General features: G+C 30.7%; 1 protein-coding gene across 1 annotated transcript in view; it reads right to left on the reverse strand.

Annotated features, from left to right (window-relative positions):
* The window catches only part of LOC106460087 (fat-like cadherin-related tumor suppressor homolog), a 79527-nt gene that overhangs the window by 50412 nt on the left and 7698 nt on the right, over window positions 1–21417 (reverse strand). The window contains exons 5-15 of the mRNA XM_022386704.1: window positions 19999–20162; window positions 19451–19773; window positions 18428–19096; window positions 15408–16237; window positions 14888–15059; window positions 13590–13811; window positions 12478–12501; window positions 10096–10719; window positions 7849–8154; window positions 6730–6938; window positions 3607–3751 (exon numbers count right to left, since the gene is read on the reverse strand). Of these exons, the coding sequence (XP_022242412.1) occupies window positions 3607–3751; window positions 6730–6938; window positions 7849–8154; window positions 10096–10719; window positions 12478–12501; window positions 13590–13811; window positions 14888–15059; window positions 15408–16237; window positions 18428–19096; window positions 19451–19773; window positions 19999–20162 (3688 nt within the window). The remainder of the gene's footprint in view (window positions 1–3606; window positions 3752–6729; window positions 6939–7848; window positions 8155–10095; window positions 10720–12477; window positions 12502–13589; window positions 13812–14887; window positions 15060–15407; window positions 16238–18427; window positions 19097–19450; window positions 19774–19998; window positions 20163–21417) is intronic.

Here is a 21417-nt window from a genome sequence, read left to right on the forward strand (position 1 = left end):
AGCTGATGTTTGGTCGGGAACTTCGGTTGCCAGTGGATCTGATAACAGGACACCCACCTTATGAAGAGTTGCCTGACAATGTGTCAGAGTTCATGAAAGTATTATCTGAAAGGATGGATGATATTCACCATCAAGTGCGTTCAAACTTGAAAACGTCTGCTGATTCCATGAAGCTATGTTATGATAAGAGATCTACTGAAGTCAGCTTTGTACCAGGAGACAAGGTGTGGTTGTATAATCCCAGGAAGGCCAAAGAGAAGTCTCCTAAGTTGTCTTCTCCATGGAAGGCCCATATGGCATAGTGGATCATCTCTCAGACGTGACTTTACGAATAAACTGTGGTCGGCGAGGTAAGCCAAAGGTGGTGCATACCAACAGGCTTTGGCGTTATCATGGTCCAGGAAATTTCAGTTGGAATGAAGTGAACAATGGAACAAATGACACTGCTGAAGACGTGTCACCTGAAAAAGCCACTGTCGAAGGAGAAACTCTAACCATTTTTGAGAAGGGAAACAGTGAAGCCCTTAATGAAGTTACTACCATTGATGTGACTGTTACCGATAATAGGAAATTTTCTTATGGAGCAGATGAACCCCACGTGAAGCAGAAGCCAACGAGACGGAGACCAGTACAGAAGAAGATACATCCCATAAAAATAAGAGACTTTGTTGATTTAAATTTTTTTGTTTGTAAATTCTGTACATTTAATCAAGTTATTGTTAATTATCTATTGGTGAAATGTAAGTGGCTATTGTTCTGGATGAATAATACTAAGGAAAGGGCAGTGTTACGACAGCGGAAGTCACGCAACTCTGGGAGCATGTGCGCTGGAGTTTCTAGAAGAATCATCACTTATTGGGGAACCTCACAAATGTCCCAGCGTTTGCTAGATGCCCTCTTTTTTAGTATATAAGCCGGAGATAGATTGAAGAGAAATAATTGTTGATTGAGTCAAGCGAGAAGTAGGCACCGTAAGTAAAGTGTGAATTGCTGTGAATTATAGCGTGTGTTTATAAAAGTAGTTAAATTTAAAGTGACTGTGGAAATTAAGTGTATTACAAAGTTTGTAATGAGAAAGAATAAACTAGTTTTGATTAAGAAAGGACTTGTATCACTGAAGTTTCTCGGAAAGAATTTTTACGGGAAATTATCAAACAAGCAGATACGTAACACAATAACACACACACTTTGAGAAAAGTATAGCACATATACAATGACAGTAATGTCCCCAAACCAAAGATTATTAGATGGCTATGTTATTAAATTCTGCTTTTTCTATAGTTTTCATAAATGAAAATTTAAGCAATATTCATCATCTTGAACAGATAATAGATGGAAACCAGATCAAACAAGATGATCACAATAATTCGGAAAAGTTGTATTTGGGACAAAAAAAAAATTAAATTTAGAGCTCATTAAGGTCTTATCTTACCACTTGGAATCTAGCATGAAAAGAAAGAGTTTGCCTTGCAAATACTTTGTAGAGGCCGAGAAAAGCACTAGAAGGACATTCTGAGCTTTCGATTGGTTATATACACATCATTGGGCGAATTAGATGTACATAAGCAGGTATTTTCAAAAACTGAAGAGGTGGGCAGGGCCACCTTGGTTGATTCAATAAATATATTAATATCTCAGAAAATAGAAAAGATAGGAGGTTCTTATTTTACATTCTAGCTTGTCAATATTGGTAATTCATAAGAAACTATAGACTTTGTATTTGGACATCACAAGCATCTAATTTGAACCAATGCTGCATTTAACATACCACGTAACACACAACATTCGATATCTAGGATTATTTTTAATATTTACTTTTAAATTAAAAAATTAATTAATGTATAACACTAAAAGTTGAATTATAATTTATAATTTGATATTGATACACATCAATACTTATTGATACACATTCATAAAATGGTAATTCAATAAAATTTTGAATGCGAGTCAACAAACACGATGACATGGTCTTTGACTCGTGACCCATGTCGGTAGGGTTAACGAAGTTTAGAATTTTATTAGCTAGTCAACATGGTTTCACTAAGGGAAACTCTTGCTTACAAATCTTTAGACAGTCTTTGAGAAGGTTTCTGCTCATGTAGATGAAGATAAGGGTGTAAATTTGGTGTATCTGTATTTTCAGAAAGCATTTGATAATGTGTCACATAAAGGCTTGTAACATAATTATCTTATTTAGTTGTGGGGATAAGCTAGCTAATTGGATAGAAGTGTGGCTGGATGGAAGAAAGCAGAGAGTTGTTATAAATGGAGTTTAGTCAAACTGGATTAATGTCACAAGTGGGGTACCTGAGTGCTCAGTCTTAGAACCTTTGCTCTTTCTGAGTTACATCAATGATAGATAAAGGAATGGTCGATAAATTACTTAAATTTGCAAATAATATTAAAAATGGGTATTAGTAGCTATGAGGAAGATTCTGCTTCTTAACAAAAGAATTTAGATTATTTAGTGAGTTAAGGAAATAAATGGCAGATAGGTTTCAATTATAATAAATGCAATATAATGCATGTGGGTTATCATAATTTGAATTAAAAAATACAATTTGGATGGGAATAACCTTCACAATGTTATGAAAGAAATATTGAATACAAGTCTAAAGAGGTTATAATTATATTGTATAGGTCACTGGTTTAGCCACATTTGGAATACTGTGTTCAGTCTTGGGCTCCTTACCTTAGGAAGTGCATTGAATTGTTGGAAAGGGTCCAGAGAAGGGCTACTAGAATGGTGCCTGGGATGAAGAGGTTAAAATCTCTGAAATTTTTTCTTAAAGAGGGGATCCAATTGAGGTGTTTAAGATTGTTATGGGAATTGATAGTGTTGAAGCATAATCTTTTTCGTATTTCTTGATGAGAATGTTAGGGCTAGGAGACACAAGTATAAATTTTGGCATGGTAGGAGTCATCTTCAACTAAAACAGTTTCATTTTTCTAACAGGGTGGTTGGCCTTTGGAATGGGTTGACTTCGGATGTTTGATGGCAGTAAATTTAAGTAAGTTTAAGAGAAAGATAACCATATGAGTGATAAGGGATGACTTTGAGGGTTTTTTCTGTTTAACTATTTAATTTAGTTTAAAGGATGGGACAGCCTAGATGGACCAATAAGTCCCTTGTTGTCCCTAAACATTATGTTATATTAAGGTAATTTAATGTATGACAACTTATAAAAATGTGGCATTACTACATTATAATTAAGGCACAATTAATCCAAGATACCTCCAAATGACAATCTACATAAAATATATGTATTACAAATTCTAATTAAAATTATATTTAAACTTTTAATTAATACAGCAGTTCTCACTGCATTACAACATCCTTTTAATAGAAAGCATTACTACATGGCTCCACTGTCTTGTATTGTTGCAGAATTGTTAATCTTGATAAATAAAACTTGCATCACAAAGAAATATCAACAAAAGTAATATTTTGGCAGTCAAAAGTGATGCTCATTTTAAAATTAAACAAATGTTTGTGGCCTCCTTCCAAGGCACTTGGAACCCTCAACTTGAGAACTGCTGAACTTTTAGTATTCTAGTTAAACATGAACATGAAGAGACAGAAAAAAAAAAATCAACAATACCCACCTAATTCCTCAGCAGATTTCATAAGGGAAACCTCCCCTTGATCACGAGTGATATGAAACATTTTCAGAATGTTAGAATTGTTCCTTTCATAAATACTGTACTCTAAAGAAGCAGCTTCCCCCAAGTCTAAGTCCAGTGCATTCACCTAAAGTTAAAACAAGTTTAGTTAGAAAAACACATTTAAGAGACATTTAAGTTACAAACTAGAATATGATATCTTTTGAATTAGTTAAATTTTGCTTTATCTGCTTTATATATATATTCTTTTATTGTTTAAGGTATTAGATTTTCAACTAACTATTCAATTATTCACAACTTTTGAAGGATTCATTTAAAATAAAATTAATTTAACTAAAACTAACTTAGTACTACTTATGAACAAGATTTATAAAAGATGATGTTAGAGAATAAACCACTGTTTTAAATAATAATTCATATAGTGGAAAATAAAATAATTAATGTTCAAAATATCATAAATAATGTGAGTCTATAAGGGACTTGAAATTCATAATAAGATACATATAGACTGTACTGAATTACCAGTTTTTCCCCTTGCTGTTAAAAAAAAAGTTTTAGTTGTCACCCCAATGATTTGTTTCAAAATTTGAGAATATTAGAATTTTATGTTAGTCTATGTAATATGCCCAAACAGCAGCAGATGTTCAACCAAACTGGGCAGTATGATCAATAACTTAACTAGGCATCAAAATATTAAATATTTATGTTATATATGTCTGATCAGGAGTAAGCTCAACATCAGAATAACAAAGGTAAAATCCAATTACACCAGTAAGTTGACTTAATAAGTCAAAATAAAACAAATTATAGTGATATTTACAAAACTTAAAGTAATTAGCATGTTTAAGCCAGCTACAAAAAATCAAAGCCATACCCCTGCACATGTGGTCAAATTTGATGAATGGACATCAGACTGGAGTAAAAATAGACCATTAAAATATGTGAAAAATGATCTTTATCTGCATGTGGTTACCTTATTCAGTTGACTTAATAAATTATAAAATATAATAACAATTAGTTACGGTTTTCTCTCTCTCTCTCTAGTGTTATCAAAGGGATAATCTGAAAATATTAAAAGCCCAAGTTATGAAAACCCACCAATTATGTGTATTATTCAATTAATAAAGTTGCTTCATGTTACTAAGTGAAAGGAAGGAGTCTTTGAAATTAGATATTTTGCAAAATGTATCCTGAAGTTTTAGTACTTTACCATTCAACCATACAAACAGAATAAATATTTTAAAATATGACTAATATGAAAATTCATTTTTCAAATTTGTCACTATAAATAATAAACTTTCTTCATACTTAAATAAGAGTTAATTGTTATTTTCTAAACATGAAATATTTCAAATTAACAGTTTTTTATGCCATTTTAGTCACTGTCAAGAAACATTGCTACAGATGATGAATTATTATCTATGAAGCAACATAATGTGCTAGAAAATGTATTTAAAATATTTTAGAGAAAGATATGACAGTGATTTTTATCACATTTACTGTAAGCATTTGTCAAACATATCTTTAAAAAATATTTTTGAAAGGTATATTTCTCATTCTTACACGTTATCCCCTCCTTTTGAGTTTAAAGTTACCTTACCAAATATTAAAAAGCCTGAAAAATTAAAAAATTAAAGTTATGGAAACACAAAAACTATACTATCTGGTAATCATTTCTTGCATTAATAAAAACAAAAACAGTCCTCTAAACATTAATTTGATTTTGTATTGATTATACTGTATTGTAACATTTAGTGTAGCAACATTATATCTGAATTTGTTTTAAATCCAAATGTCTTTCATTCATTACATTACTGAAAGAAACATAATATTCTATATACTAAACTTCTCTCCTGTCCAATGAACTTAACTAAACCTGAGATACTGAGAAATTATAAGTTATATTTTCTAATTACACTTATATTTATAGCAACTATCAAAGTGATGATTACTGATTCAAACAAAGCCTTACAGTCAAGTTGAGAGGTTGAAATATTTTAGTACAGCTATAACTTTTAAATTTTATTTTTTAAGTATGAAAATCTATTGGTTTTTGAATTCAGATTTGTGAAAATACCTGTTTCTTACATTAATAACCATAAGTTTGTTTGTAGTTAAGTACAAAGCTACACAACAAGCTGTCTGTGCTATACACCCACCACGTGTATCAAAACCCAGTTTCTTGCATTATAAGTCTGTAGAATTATTGCTGTGCCATTGAGGGGCATAACCTTAGGTGTATACATATAATTTTAATTTAAATAAGAGTTGCAGGTAATTATTTGAAGATTCAGACACCTTCTGTAACAAGTATAGTAAATCATATATGTACTAAACTTAAAAAATGTTTTATGCTCAAAATAACAGTAGTAAACTGAACCAAAAAAGTTGCCATAATATAATGTTATAAACTAACATGGTTAACCTTCAATAATCTAACTTCTCTTTAATCAGCCACTATGCAACAAATACCAACAATATTTTTAAGTCTTTCACTGACATTGGCACATATATGCACCCTTCTAGAGCACTGCCTTGGAAGTCTGGGATTTTGTACCACCACGAAGAAAAAGTATTCCTTTTTAAAAATTCCCAAAGTTTGCCACTTTCAGGTAAGTAAAAAATATGAAAACATATGTCATGTTATTGGGTATCTGAAAAGAAACCTGAAACCAGAAGAGTTGTCTATCTATAAACATGGCAGTCTGTGAAATGTGTAAGAGAACAAAATATTATCAATGTCAGTGTTGCTAATTAATCATGATTGTTCACAGAATACTAAATTCCATTGCTGAAGATAATCTTCAATAGTTTCCTAATAATTTTTCCATTTTTTTTTCTATCTTAAACTGTTAAATATAACATTCAAATAATTGTTTACCTTCAAACCCATCATAAGCTACAGTAAATGTGCATCTCAGAGTTACCAAAAAAAGCTGTTACATTTACATTTAGTTAAGTGTTAGACTCTTCAAGTATTTATTAAAAAACAAAGAATTTGGTTAAAATAACCAATTTTTAATGATAATTCAAAATTAAATAACATATACTTATCAACCAAGAGCATTAAACTTCAGTATTAAATGTATCAAATTATTTTCTTACTTTTAAAATGGTAGTACCAATAGTCATGTTTGAGTGAATGCTAAGTTGGTATTCTGCAACTAAAAACTGAGGAGCATTATCATTCACATCTGTGATAGTAAGTCTAACTGTACTGTAACCCGAACGTCCCCCATCATCTATAGCTACTACAGGTATCTCATACAGGTGCTTTTTCTCTCTGTCAAAGGATGATTTTGTGTAGATCTCACCTGTTGATTAAAATATTTTTAAAAAGTGATAATAAAGCATTAAGTATTTATACACAAACTTGTTAAAAATAATTTTAATAAAGAAGCTACACATAAAATATGTTATTGCTGAAATTTAAAACAAGATGTAAGAAATAAAACTTACAAAAATAACGACAGTTCCAGCTGCCTTATACAGTTAACACTACTATTACTACTTGACACTACATATTAAAAAAATCAAACCTACTTCAAATTTTTATCTGAGAAACTAAGATAATATATTCAAGATAGAACAAAAATATCATAAGAATAAGTGCTTTGATTACACACACACACACACATATATCTATACATAGCTCTGTAACACTACAATCTGTTAAGTTGAATTACCAGGACCATTTACCACATTAAAAACACTTTTGTCACATGATATGAGCTCTCTAACTGAAGCTTTGAGTAAAAACACATTTTTTAACATGATAAATAGTCCTTACCTATTTTAAGAGTCTTAAGTGGCTATTCTTACTACCCATTATTACATTACTCAAACAGCATGATTCTGTGGAAAGTTTAAAAAGGTGAAATCACTGTACATCATTCTTCATGCACACACTGTTTTATCATATATAATTTACCTTAGTAACAACAAAGTCCATAGTTACATTATTTTGGTAACAATTTTGTCTATGATTTTAATATTTTAGTTTCTTTGGAGTTCATGATTACATAACTAGTCAATATCAAAACAACTTTTAACACCACTTGAGTGATGTTCTATGAAATTATAGTATTTCAATTATCTAGATCACATACAAGTTTATGAATGATCTTAGCATTCTTAACTTAGGTAACATTGACCTGAAAAAAGAATTAAATCAACAACAATATATAAATTCTTTTTTTTTACAACTATAGTTTAATACACTACCAGAAGTATGGTTTAGACTGAATAATTTTAAGCATTCTTCATTGTCTATAAAGTATTTGACAATTCCATAGTCTCCTCTATCCTTGTCTGTAGCAGAAACAGTAGTGGCCATGGTGCCTGAAGGTAAATTCTCTTGTAAGGCCACTTCATAATTTGTGCGAGTAAATACAGGTGTATGTTTGTTGGCATTCAGTATATCAACCAGAACAAGGGTGTAACTGGAGTAGACACCATCAGAAACAGAAATATTCAGGTTGTATGTGGAGTGTTTTAAGAGCTGGTGGGCATTGAATAAGGAGATCACACCTAGTTTAAATAAAACACACATTAAAAAAAGAAAGCAACTTAAGCAGAAATAGTACATAGATAGTAAACACATAAGCAAACTACACACAGTAAAGACAACATTTACATTAAATAATAACACAACTAAAAGAAAATAAGAGAATTTGAAAAATTAACGACTTTATGTTTATTTTCTTTATTTTTTTCTTCATAATGTTCATTATCATATAAATCATTTGATGTATCTGTTTAAACTTATTAGTTGCATTTTTGTATGTTTTTATGCATTTTACATGATACTGTATTATTTATATATTCATTTATATCCTTTATAAGTTGGAGTGTTCCTTAACAATTAGTGTTTAAAGTTGATAATTATTTTTCAATAGAGGCTACTTTGTTTGTTTGTTGAATTGTGTGCAAAGACATTCAAGGGCTTGTTTGTATGTTTTGAATTGCATGCAAAGCTACATGAGGGCAATCTGTACTAGCCATTCCTAATTTAGCAATGAAAGACTAGAAGGAAGGCAGCTAGTCATCACCACCCACTGCCAACTCTTGGGATAGTCTTTTACCAACATATAGTGCAATTGAGCATTACATTATAATGCCCCCATGGCTGAAAGGGCGAGTGTGTCTGGTGGAGTGGGGAATCGAACTCATGACCCTCAGATTGCGAGTCAAGTGTCCTAACCACCTAGCCATGCCGGGCCCACTCAAGAGCTATCTACAATAGCTGTCCTTAATTTTGAAGTGATAGCCTAGAGGGAAGGCAGCTAACCAACACCAACTCTGGGGATGCTCTTTAATCAAAGAACAGTGGGATTGAATGTCACATTATAATGCCCCCACAGCTGGAAGGGTAGGCAGGTTTGGTGACAGAATTCACACTCACGAACTGCAGATCGCAAGTGCTCTAACCATCAAGCCATGCCAAGCCTACTATAGGCTACATCATTTGAAAATGTTTTTTGTCTAATCTAAATGATATTTTGAAATTCGTTTAGACTACCTGTCATCCTGTGTAACTAATTATCTGAAAAATTACATCAATCATTTTACCAGCTTCTTTCTAACATAATTCTATTCTTCCCAGTTAAGTCCTTTCACCATTGTTTGAGCTAAAATAAATAATTATGTTCTTTTCAGCTAAGTCATTTCATTGTAGTTTTTCTATAATATAGCTTATAATTGTAAATTTCTCAATAAGATCATTTTGTAATAGTTTTTATGTAACATAGTTTATAACTCTATACTTGTTATTTAGACAATTTCAACACTGTCTTTATGTAATTTAAATACTTCTAATATTTCAATATGGCTTATTTCAACATTTCTATGTAAAAATGTTTATCTGGTCTTAGCTCAACTTATTCAAGAACAAATTACAAAAATAGTCTAATCATAATATTTATTTATGACTCTTTACATCTTTAAGTTTCATTAAATCACAACTAATAAAAATATCAAATATGAATCAACTTTACCATTTGCTGATACTTCTTCAAAAGTACAACAAGAAAAGAGTAACTGAATTAAAAATATATATTTTTTAGATTTGATGGCTATTTTCCCAAATTAAGAGATGTTCAACATCCATAAGATCATCTAAGCATTAAAATTTAAAGGTATAATTTATAGAATTAGAATTATATTTCTTGGGAAAGTGTGCACAGTTCTAATTTGAATGTGAAAAAAGTCTAAGTATTGTTACTTCATTCTTACAAATACAAACACTAATAATGGTTGAAAATGGCTTGAACGGGTAATGAAGAAAAACTTTAATATAAGTTTAACGTAACAGCAAATGTACAACATTTCGACAAGGTTTTGTCATCATCAGGTACAAATTTAAATACAAACACTATCTTTATAAAAAAGAAAAAAATAAGAGAGAGAGAGAGAAAAACATATATATACTAATGCCAAAAATATATAAATTGAATATAGAATAAAACTCACCAGTTGTTCTATTAATTAAAAATGCTTGGTTGTCATTGCCACCTACAATAGAGTAGGTCAGTTTGGGCTGGCCTGTGACGTCAGGATCAGATGCTACAACCATAGTAACAAACTGACCACGTTTAGCATGCTCACTAAGAACACATCTATAAAATGGATTTCCAAATGATGGAGGATTGTCATTCATATTTGAAACTGTGACCCAAACATCTGCTGTGGAGCTAAGAGGCGGAGAGCCCCCATCTGTTGCCATGACAACAAAATGATGTGTGGGCTGTGTTTCATGATCCAAAGAATGTTTGATGAAGATTACACCTTCTATAGGATCAACATGAAAATAGGCTGTAGCATTACCAAGAATGTTGTATTCTATATGTTGGTTAGATCCAGAATCCCTGTCAGTGGCATACACACTCAGGATGGATGTTCCAAAGGGTGTTGCTTCAGAGATTGATCCGTTATAAGTAGGTTGGTTAAACATAGGAGCATTGTCATTTATATCTAGCACCTGAATTTCAACTAAAACATCCCCATAATCTCCAGACACAGAGTCAGTGGCTCGCATGGTGATATCATACTGTTGTCGGGTCTCGTAGTCAAGTTCCTCCACCACAAAGATCACAGCTAGTAATTTTCCAAAATGTTATGAAAACACAAAACTATAAATACAAGTGCAGTAAAGCAATAAACTAAAATAACAACTGTAACGAAGGCCACAAGTTATTTTCAAGTACAACTGATCTAATAGTCCAATGGATTGTCATTAAGTTGTTCATATACTAGTTTTCTTAATACATAATTTATGTGAAAAAGACCGAGATGTCTAATGTGTACTACTAAAAGAAAATAATTCCACTAACAAAAGCTTTTGTTTATTTAAAAGAATTAAATACAAAAATTAGCTGTTCAATATTATATATGAACATGCACTAAGAAACACACACACATGGTGAAAGGTTTCTGTGACAAATGTGCATTCTAAACACAGTATGCAAGAATGAATATCAATCAAAACTACTACATATAACAAAACTTACAAAGTACCCAAATTTACTATTTTAACTATACAATATTGAAGCCACAGTAATCAAGCATTCTAGCATGCAGTCATTGTCTTGTACACGTTGTTTACTGTCTAAAAATAAAAAATATTCCCAAGAATCACTTTATGAAAAAAAATGTATAATAAGAATAAAATACTTCTTTTATGACCCAAATTTAACCTAAGAAACTTTAACTTACCTAAAAGTAAAACTCAAAGATTACAAGCACCAAATCTCAAAATTAATACCCAAGAAATACAAAGCATTTTCAAGAAATATAAAGAAAATATTTAGTACACAAGGTCAAGTTAAGCTTTCTTGGAAAGTTCATTTTTCTAAGTATTTGTATAAAACAGTTGAGCAAAGAGACTACTACTACATGCACACACAAGTCTTTAGAGATTTTTGAACAAATTATCTAAAAGTGAGATGGTATTATAGAAATAAAATGCAGTCAAGAAACTTTTTAAGTGTTTTCTGATGATGGTCCAACAAACAAAATTTAAAATAATCATACTGAGCATCTATATCTCAACTGATTGCATGAATATAGATATTGTGTCTATAACAAACATTTTTTTTTCTTATTTGGTTGCCTTTACTTTAATGTAATCTTTAATCTTTAAACAAGTAGTGTTGCAACTAATGGCTCTTAGATATTTATTTACTCTTTCAATATAGAAATGACTATTTTCAAATTTATAAATCATCAGTCATTTTTGTACAAACAGACAAATGTCAAATACATTGTAATTATCATTAACAGAGTTAAAAACAAAATATATTTTCTAAACCCTTAAATCACAGTACAAGATTCATCATAATTGTCTCAAAATATTTTTATGCTAAGCCAAATAAATGCCTTCATGAATGGTGCCTAAAACCAAAACGTGAAAAATACCACTATCAGATGATTTGTTTCCTTGTATTTTGAAATAAATGTTAGTTTACTAAAATTCCAAAGAGCTTTCATTATCAATAAGAAAAGAAACTGTTTCTTATAAACTGAATTAGTACTTTTAATAGTGACACCTGGTGAGCAAATTCATTTAAAATTGTATAACAACAAGACTACAGGAGTCCAAAGCTAAATGCTAGTTTCTACAACACTACCTGTACTAGAAAATACACTCAAAAATGTCTACTTTATATGAAAGGCTGCTTCTTTCTAGAATTGAAAGACTAGTGTATGGGATTCAAAAGCCAAATTATAGTGTGAAAAAGAAATAAAATTCCATATAAAGGAGTGGATGTTAGAACAAATCAAAGAGTGATGAGTAAAAACTAATAAAAAATGTCAAAACAGAAACAAAAAAGCAAAACCTGATTATATACTTACATGCACCATTATTATGACCCGAGTCTATAAAGAGACCAAAAAATGCAAATATTGTAAAATAAAAATATATAAGTTAATCAAAAAGAAATATATTATTGATACTTGGAATTTAAGTGAAAAAAAATGTCAAGCAAATTTTTAACTAGCTCATTTAATTATCTTATTTAGTGTCATAAATTAATAAAGTGACAAAACTGAACTATATTTGCCAAAGAAAAAACCGTAATAATGGAACTTAGAGATTCTTTGTTATCAAGCATATACTAATACTTGTTCAAATCTGTGTTTTTATTTTATTCTGTAAAAAAACAGAGGAAGAAAAATGTGTTTTTATTCTATTCTGTTAAAAATCAAATAAAGAAAATGTATTTCATTAGATTACTTTTGAAAAACATTCTATTATAATTAATAATGAAATAAAAAAGTAATTTTATTTCAAATTCAATTGTAATTTCATCTGAATAAATTTAACCTTCTAATGAAGTATCAGTGTATTAGCCATCCCAAAGTTTCTCTTGGCCATAAAAACTGCTACTGTTTATATACTTAACAATCACAAAAACACATCACCAATGGATTTAGCCACTTCTTGAAGTTCATAAGCAGGCATGAAAGAGAAAAAAAGATTTACAAATGACATGCCACTAAAACTCGTCACATATCATTGCAAAGTAGGTTTTTCTGGCCAAATCTGAGCAAAAATAAACGAAATAAAGGATAAGCACAAAAATAAAAATTTTTAAGGGTTTCACTGGGAGGCCTGTCTTATATATACCCAACAAGGTAACATTTGTTTTAATTATTTTAGTTTGGTGTTTGTATACAGTAGTTGAAGATTAATGTCATTTTTAACTATTTTTCATGCTTTTAAAGTTTTTCTATCACACGAGAAATGTTTTACCCAATATTAAAATATTAATTTACAACAAATTATTTAAAAAAAAATAAAACATACACAATGTATGTAAGAACATTATCAACACAGATTAATGATATCTTCTAGAATTAATAACTCTAAGTATTAATTCTTCAATCAGTCATGTTACAATCCAAAAGCTGAAATCACTTTAGCTAATTTCTCTTAGGTGATTAATAGTAATATATATACACACCAGTGTTGAAATCAACTCCAAATTCTTCGTCAATATTTCCTTTAACAATACTGTATATCAACTGCCGTCCTTGTGGACTTTCTGCAGCAACAGACAGAACAGGTGACCTAGGTTGTACATTTTCAGGAACAGACACTTTGTAGAATGGTTTTTCAAATGCTGGCATATGTCTGTTGACAACTTTAATGAACACAACTACCTCAGTGTGTAATGGGAAGCTTCCTGTGAAAGAAGCAATCATTACAAATATGTTAACCATGTCTCATATAAAAGTCCAAATCTCAATTGATATCCTATCAGTCAATAGAAGAAAAAGAACTAACATCTATATCACAATAGCTGTTATACTTGTAAACCATGCTACTCCTATTGCAATAAGCCAAACCAAGAAGCCAACCAAAAGAATTTTGAGAAGTGTTAAATGACTTTATCCTCTAATTCACCAATCATATTTGTATTGCAAAATTTATTATGATATCTTAAAAACAAGAGTTCCAGATTAATAAAAAGGAAATTAATTATTTTATAAGCTTCTAATTAAACTATGTGTTTCAAAAAATATTATAGGTTTATATCTCTTTATGTCAATGTCAGCAGTTCCCAAACATTTCCAATGACAACCCCATTTTAGATATCCCGAATCTGCATGACCCCATCTTGTTTTTCATCAAACTCTTGATCTCACTGGAGCTTGCCGACATCCCAGTTGAGGTTGTTACTCCAGGTTTGGGAACCATTGCTTTATGTCATGTATTGTAAATTATGAATTACACTTAATAATCTTTTGTACTGATATTTGACATATATACAATAACTGACCTACACCAAGTCCTCATGACATTTATGGTATCTTAAAGAATGCTGTTTATTTCATATGAAACCAATGTATCATATATATCAAATAAATGGAGAAAAAAAAGTCACTCAGTAAGAATTAGATCTTAAAATATATTTCAAATTTCATAGATTCTAGTTCTATACTGATAAATAATAAGAATCACTAAAATATAATGTAAACTTAAAATCATAAATAATATTCAATGTTAAACTGGTACACAATTAAAAACATTTTATTTAGGCCTATCTATGGCCTTCAAAAAGTTGACGACTCTACATGTTTTGATGTTACAACGTCATCCTCAGGAGTCGAAACATGTAGAGTTGTCAACTTTTCCAAGGCCGTAAATAGGCCTAAATAAAATTTTTTTAATCGTGTACCAGTTTAACGTTGAATATTATTTATGATTTTAACTTTATACACAAGTGCCAAAATACTATAATAATGTAAACTGTTTTACCATTATCATAAGCTGCAACAACAACTTCATAGGCAGTAATATGAGAATTCAAATGATGCTGTAGTTGAAGCTCGCCTGACATACTGTCAATGCTGAACAGATTTTTATCACCTTTAACCAGCTCATAATGAACATATCCATTCAAGCCCACATCCAGGTCAATAGCCTGCACCTGCAAGCAAAATCACGCAGCCATTATTGTTATCTTTTGCTAGATATATTCATTATTACAAGTGTGCATTTTCCTAGACAAAGTAAAATGTATACAATATTTTGTAAAAAGCTATTTAAATATTTTTTGGCCATTTATTACCAAGCTTAATTAGTTAATATGTATTGTGATTCTTCAAACACTTACCATTTTAATATTATGCATGACAATACAGCAATTATGAAAATATCTGTAAACCATAACAGTATATATACTGTTGTGACATTTGTGATTAAAAAAAAGAATAATATTTCATAAATTCATTCAGCATCTAAATACAAAAATTTAAAGTATCTTACAATATCCTACCTTGTAAATCACGTCCCCAGGTTGAGCTTCGATAGGTACTACAGAATAATAGGGAAGACTAACAAAAATTGGAGCATTGTCATTAATGTCTAAAACTGTTATTTCCACAAGTACATGAGCTACCCGAGGAATGCCAGTAGCCATACTTCTTGCTTCTATAGCCACTGTGTAATGGTTTAATGTCTCCCGATCAAAAGGTTGTCCTGTTGTTTGTAATACTCCAGAAGTCTTCCCAACCTTGAACATGTCAGATGGGTTCAAGATTCTAAAAATCACATGCTCATTTAATGCATTTCCTACAAGAGAAACAACAGTAACTCTACATACTTCTGTTGTATTTTCCATGACTGAAGCCCTGTAAACTTCCTCAGAGAATCTAAAACCACTAAAATTGGCCTTCTCCACCTTAACTAAAACTTTAGTGCTATTTTCAAACACCCCATCTTTTGCTGCTACTATCATCTTGTATGTGTCTTCTAGACCAACTGGATCTGTTACAAAAATTTGACCTGTGCTCTCATTAATAAAAAACTTTCCTTTTTGATTACCAGAAACTATTGCATATTTTACACCAATCTGTGTATCAGAGTCAGGATCAAATGCTTTAACGGTAGTCACAGCAACACCTTTATATGTTGGCAACAGCAAGATAGCTTCATACGTGTCCTTCTCAAACTGAGGAGAACAATCATTAACATTCAGCACTTTAATAAAAACTTCCGCAGTTCTTTCAGCATAAAGCCGAGGCCTACCCTTATCCGACACTAGGACACCAAATCGAAAAGATGATATTTTCTCATAATCCAAAGTTCGAATGGTGCGTATGGAACCTACAAAGGACATATATATTTTACCATATTAGAATATTTTATAACATTGGTAAAGCACAGAGTGAACACAAAGAATTAGTAGAACTTATTTAATTTACAAGAAATGAAAGATAGTGTACTTTATAACTGTAAGTTTGTGTTATGTGTGTTTGAAATAATGTAACATGATTGTAACAAAAGTTATATTTGCAAAAAAATGTAATTTATCAAAAATCTCAAACCACAATCATGATATTTTTGTTGACACTTGAGAATTTTGTAATTTGCAAGAACTTTCTATTACTTGGCGAAAGGAAATGTAAAGTGGCAAAAGTCAGTTGATGACAAAAAGATAAGGTAAAATTTGCAGCCTACATTTTCATAAAACAAGTCTGGATTCCTAGTAGAAAAGAAATATAGAATTATTCTAAGTTAAAAAAATTAAAGAATATACTAATAGATCATGATAACTTTGAACCGCAGGTTTTTGAAGAAATTCTACCAAAGTGAATCTACAAAACTGACAAATAGGAAGTAATATTCCTCTGTCGACTGTATCATGTTTCCTCCATGGTTATACAAATTCCAGAACCTACAAATCAAAAGTTTGGAAAGGGGGAAACATAAGTGGGTATTGGGTGTAAATAAAAAAGAACAAGAGAGCCAAATTTGATGAGGCTTGAGATATTTATACATAAAAAATGTGTAGCTTAAATTTTTTTCATGGATTAATTATACTGACAGTTACACTAATGACAGTTTACTAATGTACTGTCATGCCACATCAATTCCACAAATATGTCTAAAGCTTCCATCCAATAGTTGTTGAACTTCTTAACTCAAAAGATTTAACTCAAATTATACTATAATAATCATGCTCCTACTATATGACTTACAGCTGTAATCTACATTAACTTACATTTAGTTAAATCGTATCGTACAGTAACAACACTACACACAAAACTATCACAAGTGTAACCATCAACTTGTTGCAATAACTTTGTAGCTATTTTGTAGCTAAGTTAAACTTCAAAATACTAAATAGTTTCACTACATCTAAATGGGCTTGAGCTACATCTTTTTAAAGAGAAATGTTTCCATATGCTTTAGCTAACAGCAACAACTTTATTTTTGCACTTTCCCCCACTAAAAATTGCAAACTCAAAAAGAAACAAAATGAAAATAATTGTGACAAAGAGAAGAAAAGTTTATTTCTATAGTTTACTATAAATTTACCTACTTCTATAAATCAAGTATTAAGCTACACACACAACTAACTTTGTTCATGTAAAATTTCTTTTCCCTTGGATTGGTTTTATATTCTGGGTGGACCCGATTCTTTGATCACAATTCCACTACTGTATCTTTTTGTAGTATAAAAAAAAATTATATGAAAAATACAAATGTTATTCTAACCTGAACCTACCTAACTTGCTCAGCTACTGTAATAAGAACAATGCTTTATTACATGAATTATTTCAGGAACAGAATCTTTATGTTAACTGTCATAGTAGTTTTTATTTTAGCTAACATTATGAACTCCAGAACAAGGTTTGTTTGTTTTTCATTTTGCTCAATGTTTCATTTCCAGATCTGAAAGCTATTCAGCAAAACAAGTTAAACAATAAACTTTTTTTAATGGGTTGTATAAACAAAAAAGAGCAGAGAGGTACATAAAATTTAACAGAAATAACTATTTAGAAAATTACTAATACATTTGTTGGCATGAAGTGCATATAAGTTAATAATGTAACACAAACAAAAACAAAGTGGTATTTAATTTACCAGTAATATTATCCTCATAACTGACTGTGCACAGTTATATTATTTTTAACACCATGCGTCATCTTCCCTGTTATATTGCAAAGTATGAAATTCGTTGAATCTAGTAACTTATAAGAAAACAAGCAGCTCTCAGCAGAGCTTGTGGGTTTTTGTAATAAAAATATGTTTTTAATGATCTTATGCATACAAAATTACATTTTCCTCTATTTTTCTTTAACAAAAAGTGCCTTGTTTCACCACTAAAACCACCTGAAATGAAGAAACTTCAGTTTAGTTCACAGCAACTTTTGTAAGGTAAGAGATGCGTTATGTGTGGATTTTGTGAGAAGTAATATATTCAATATTATTAAAACTTCTAAATGGATTCTAACCACACTTGTAATCTGAAAACTTGAAAATAACTTTATCATAAATCATGTAACTTACCAATACTAGAATCTATCTGGAAATAAGTGTATGCCAATTTCTCTACAATCTCATACACCAGATGCGAGTTCAATTCTGAGTCTTCATCGACTGCACTGACTACAAGGGGAGTAATTTTACTGGTCAACACCAAGGTTCCAATTTTTGCTAATTCACTTATTTCTCCATAAAAAGTTGACTTAAGAAACACTGGGGCATTGTCATTTCTGTCAAGTACATGTATTGTTACTATAGTACTGGCATTCATACTAACTAGGTTTGTTGCATTAATTGTGAGATTATACATCTCAGTTTGTTCATAGTCTAACCTTGCAGCTGTATGAAGTTCACCTGAGTGGGGGTTAATGATAAATTTTGCTTCTTTATTACCAGACACAATTTCATAATATACTACAGACTGACTGAAGGCTGCAACAGTTGTAACAACAATGCCAGGCTTTTCATTCTCATAGAGTTCTACGATATATTCTTGTTTTTCAAACTTAGGAGCAGAACTATCAGGTGCTGTTACAATAATATGGACACTAGCTGTGCTGTCCTTATATATGATTCCTTTGTCAGTAGCTCGGATGGTGAGATAATATTCTCGCATAATGTTTCGACTAAGCTCTTTGGCCACTGAAACAATTCCTCTCTTAGGGTCCATGGAAAAGCTATTTCCTTCATTTCCTATAAAGATTAAGCATATGAGAAACCTCTGTTGTTATTTTCAAGCAAAATCAAATGTGTAATATTATATCAAAAATAAAGTAACATACAAAAGGTAACCTTCATCTTTTGTATTTGTTATGTACAGAAAATAAAAACCAATAATAAGATAGTTTTACTTCAAAAAATAAAAGGGTCAAGTCAGGAATCTTTATTAACATATATAAAACAAATGAAGTTCCCAACTGAAATATCAGTAATAAATAATTATTCCTGATCAAATATGACTTCTATCTTTTTAAACAACTGACTGTACATATAATTACTGTTTATATAAAAGTTTTTACACTTTTAAAGCTCAATTAACAGCATTACCTTTCACAATTTCAAAGATTAGTTGTGCATTTCTACCTTTGTCCCTGTCTACAGCAAATACCTGCACTACAAAAGTACCAATAGCAGCTGTCTCATAAACTCGTCCTTCAAACTGTGCAGAAAGAAATTCAGGTGCATAATCATTGTGATCTTCTATATTGATCAGTGCTCGAGCAAAATTACGTTTAGAAGGAATTCCGTGATCCTTGACCATAAGTGTTAGAATGTGCTGATGACACACTTCATGGTCAAGAGGCTTAGCAATTGACAGGATACCTTTATTTGGATCCATATGAAAATGTTCTTGACTTGATGGACTGGCACTGAAAATTAAATAAAACACACATAATTAAAATCTTTATATGAAATACGAAGTTTCTTTATGTTTTTTTATTATTATTATTTGATTCAAAACTTAATTAAAGTATATGTATTTGATATTTATAGCAAAACTACTAAGACTATCTGCCACCAGCCTTAATTATGAATTACTGACCAGAGGAAAGGCAGTCAGTCAGAAGTATTTAAATTTACAATAATGATTTTACCTATTATATATAGAGTAGAACAGTTGTTCTTCTTTATCTTGATCCTTTGCTGACACATGTAATACTTCCATCCCACATTTAGAACTTTCGTTGACTGTTGTCATGTATTTAATTTTGCTGAAAACTGGTCTATGATCATTGATATCCTTCACTTCCACTTTTCGCTGTAAATATTTTGTGCAAAAAATAATTACTCCAGTTACTACTAAGTATCAATAAATGTAACCAAAAATGAACTTAAGTTATAATAATTTCTATAATATCAAAAATATTTGAACTATACCACCTAATTTTACAATTGAAGTGATATTACACACTTCTAATTAACCATCAAACAATATTAAATCCAGAATAATACAAATCAAATGAACAGTCCTAATAATAGAATAATAATTAATTACATTGAGGATCACATAATGATATCTTATGTGAAATATATCCATTTAGAAACTGTTATTCTATCGAATTAAAACATAACATGATGTTTATGGATAACAAGGGACCTATTGATCCATCTAAACTGTTTTATCCTCTAATCTAAACTAAAAGTATTAATTAAAAAAATTAAAAACCTTCAAAGCCAGCCCTTATCATTCATATAGTTATCAAGCTTTCTCTTAAACTCATTTAAATTTACTGCCTCCACAACATATGAAAGCAACCTGTTTCAAAGGCCAACCACCCTGTTAGAAAAACAAAACTATCTTAGCTGAAGTTGACTCCTACTCTGCCAAAATTTATACTTGTGTCCCCTAGTCCTACCATTCTCACCAGTAAGTATGAAAAAAGATGATGCATTGACACTACCAATTTCCTTTACAATCTTAAACACTTCAATCAGATCCCCTCTAACTCTTTTTTTATTCAAGATAAAACAATTTCAAAGATCTTAACCTCTCATATGCCAACGAGCGATCCCACACACCATTCTATTAGCCCTCCTCTGAACCCTTTCCAACAATTCAATGTCCTTCCTAAGGTTTGGAGTCCAAGACTGAACACAATATTCCAAATGTGAACTAACCAGTTACCTATACAATGAAATTATAACCTATTTAGTCTTGTATTCAATATTTCTATAGATACAACCTAAAATCCTATTTCTCTACCACTAGCAACAACGCACTGCTTGGATGGCTTTAGAGACTGATTGATTATTACACCAAGATACCTTTCCTTCACACCACTATTAAGGTTATTCCCATCCAAATTATATTTTAAATTCAAATTATGATAACCCACATGCATTATCTTTCATTTATTATAATTTGCCCAACTCACTAAATTATCTAAATCCTATTGCAAATCAGCAGCATCCTCTTCACAGCTAGCAACACCCAAGACCTTAATATCACCTGCAAATTTAAATAATTTTTTCACTATTCCTTCATCTATGTCATTGATGTAAATCAAAACGAG

Source organism: Limulus polyphemus, unplaced genomic scaffold (assembly GCF_000517525.1).
Source record: "Limulus polyphemus unplaced genomic scaffold, Limulus_polyphemus-2.1.2 Scaffold705, whole genome shotgun sequence".
Lineage (NCBI taxonomy): Eukaryota > Metazoa > Arthropoda > Merostomata > Xiphosura > Limulidae > Limulus > Limulus polyphemus.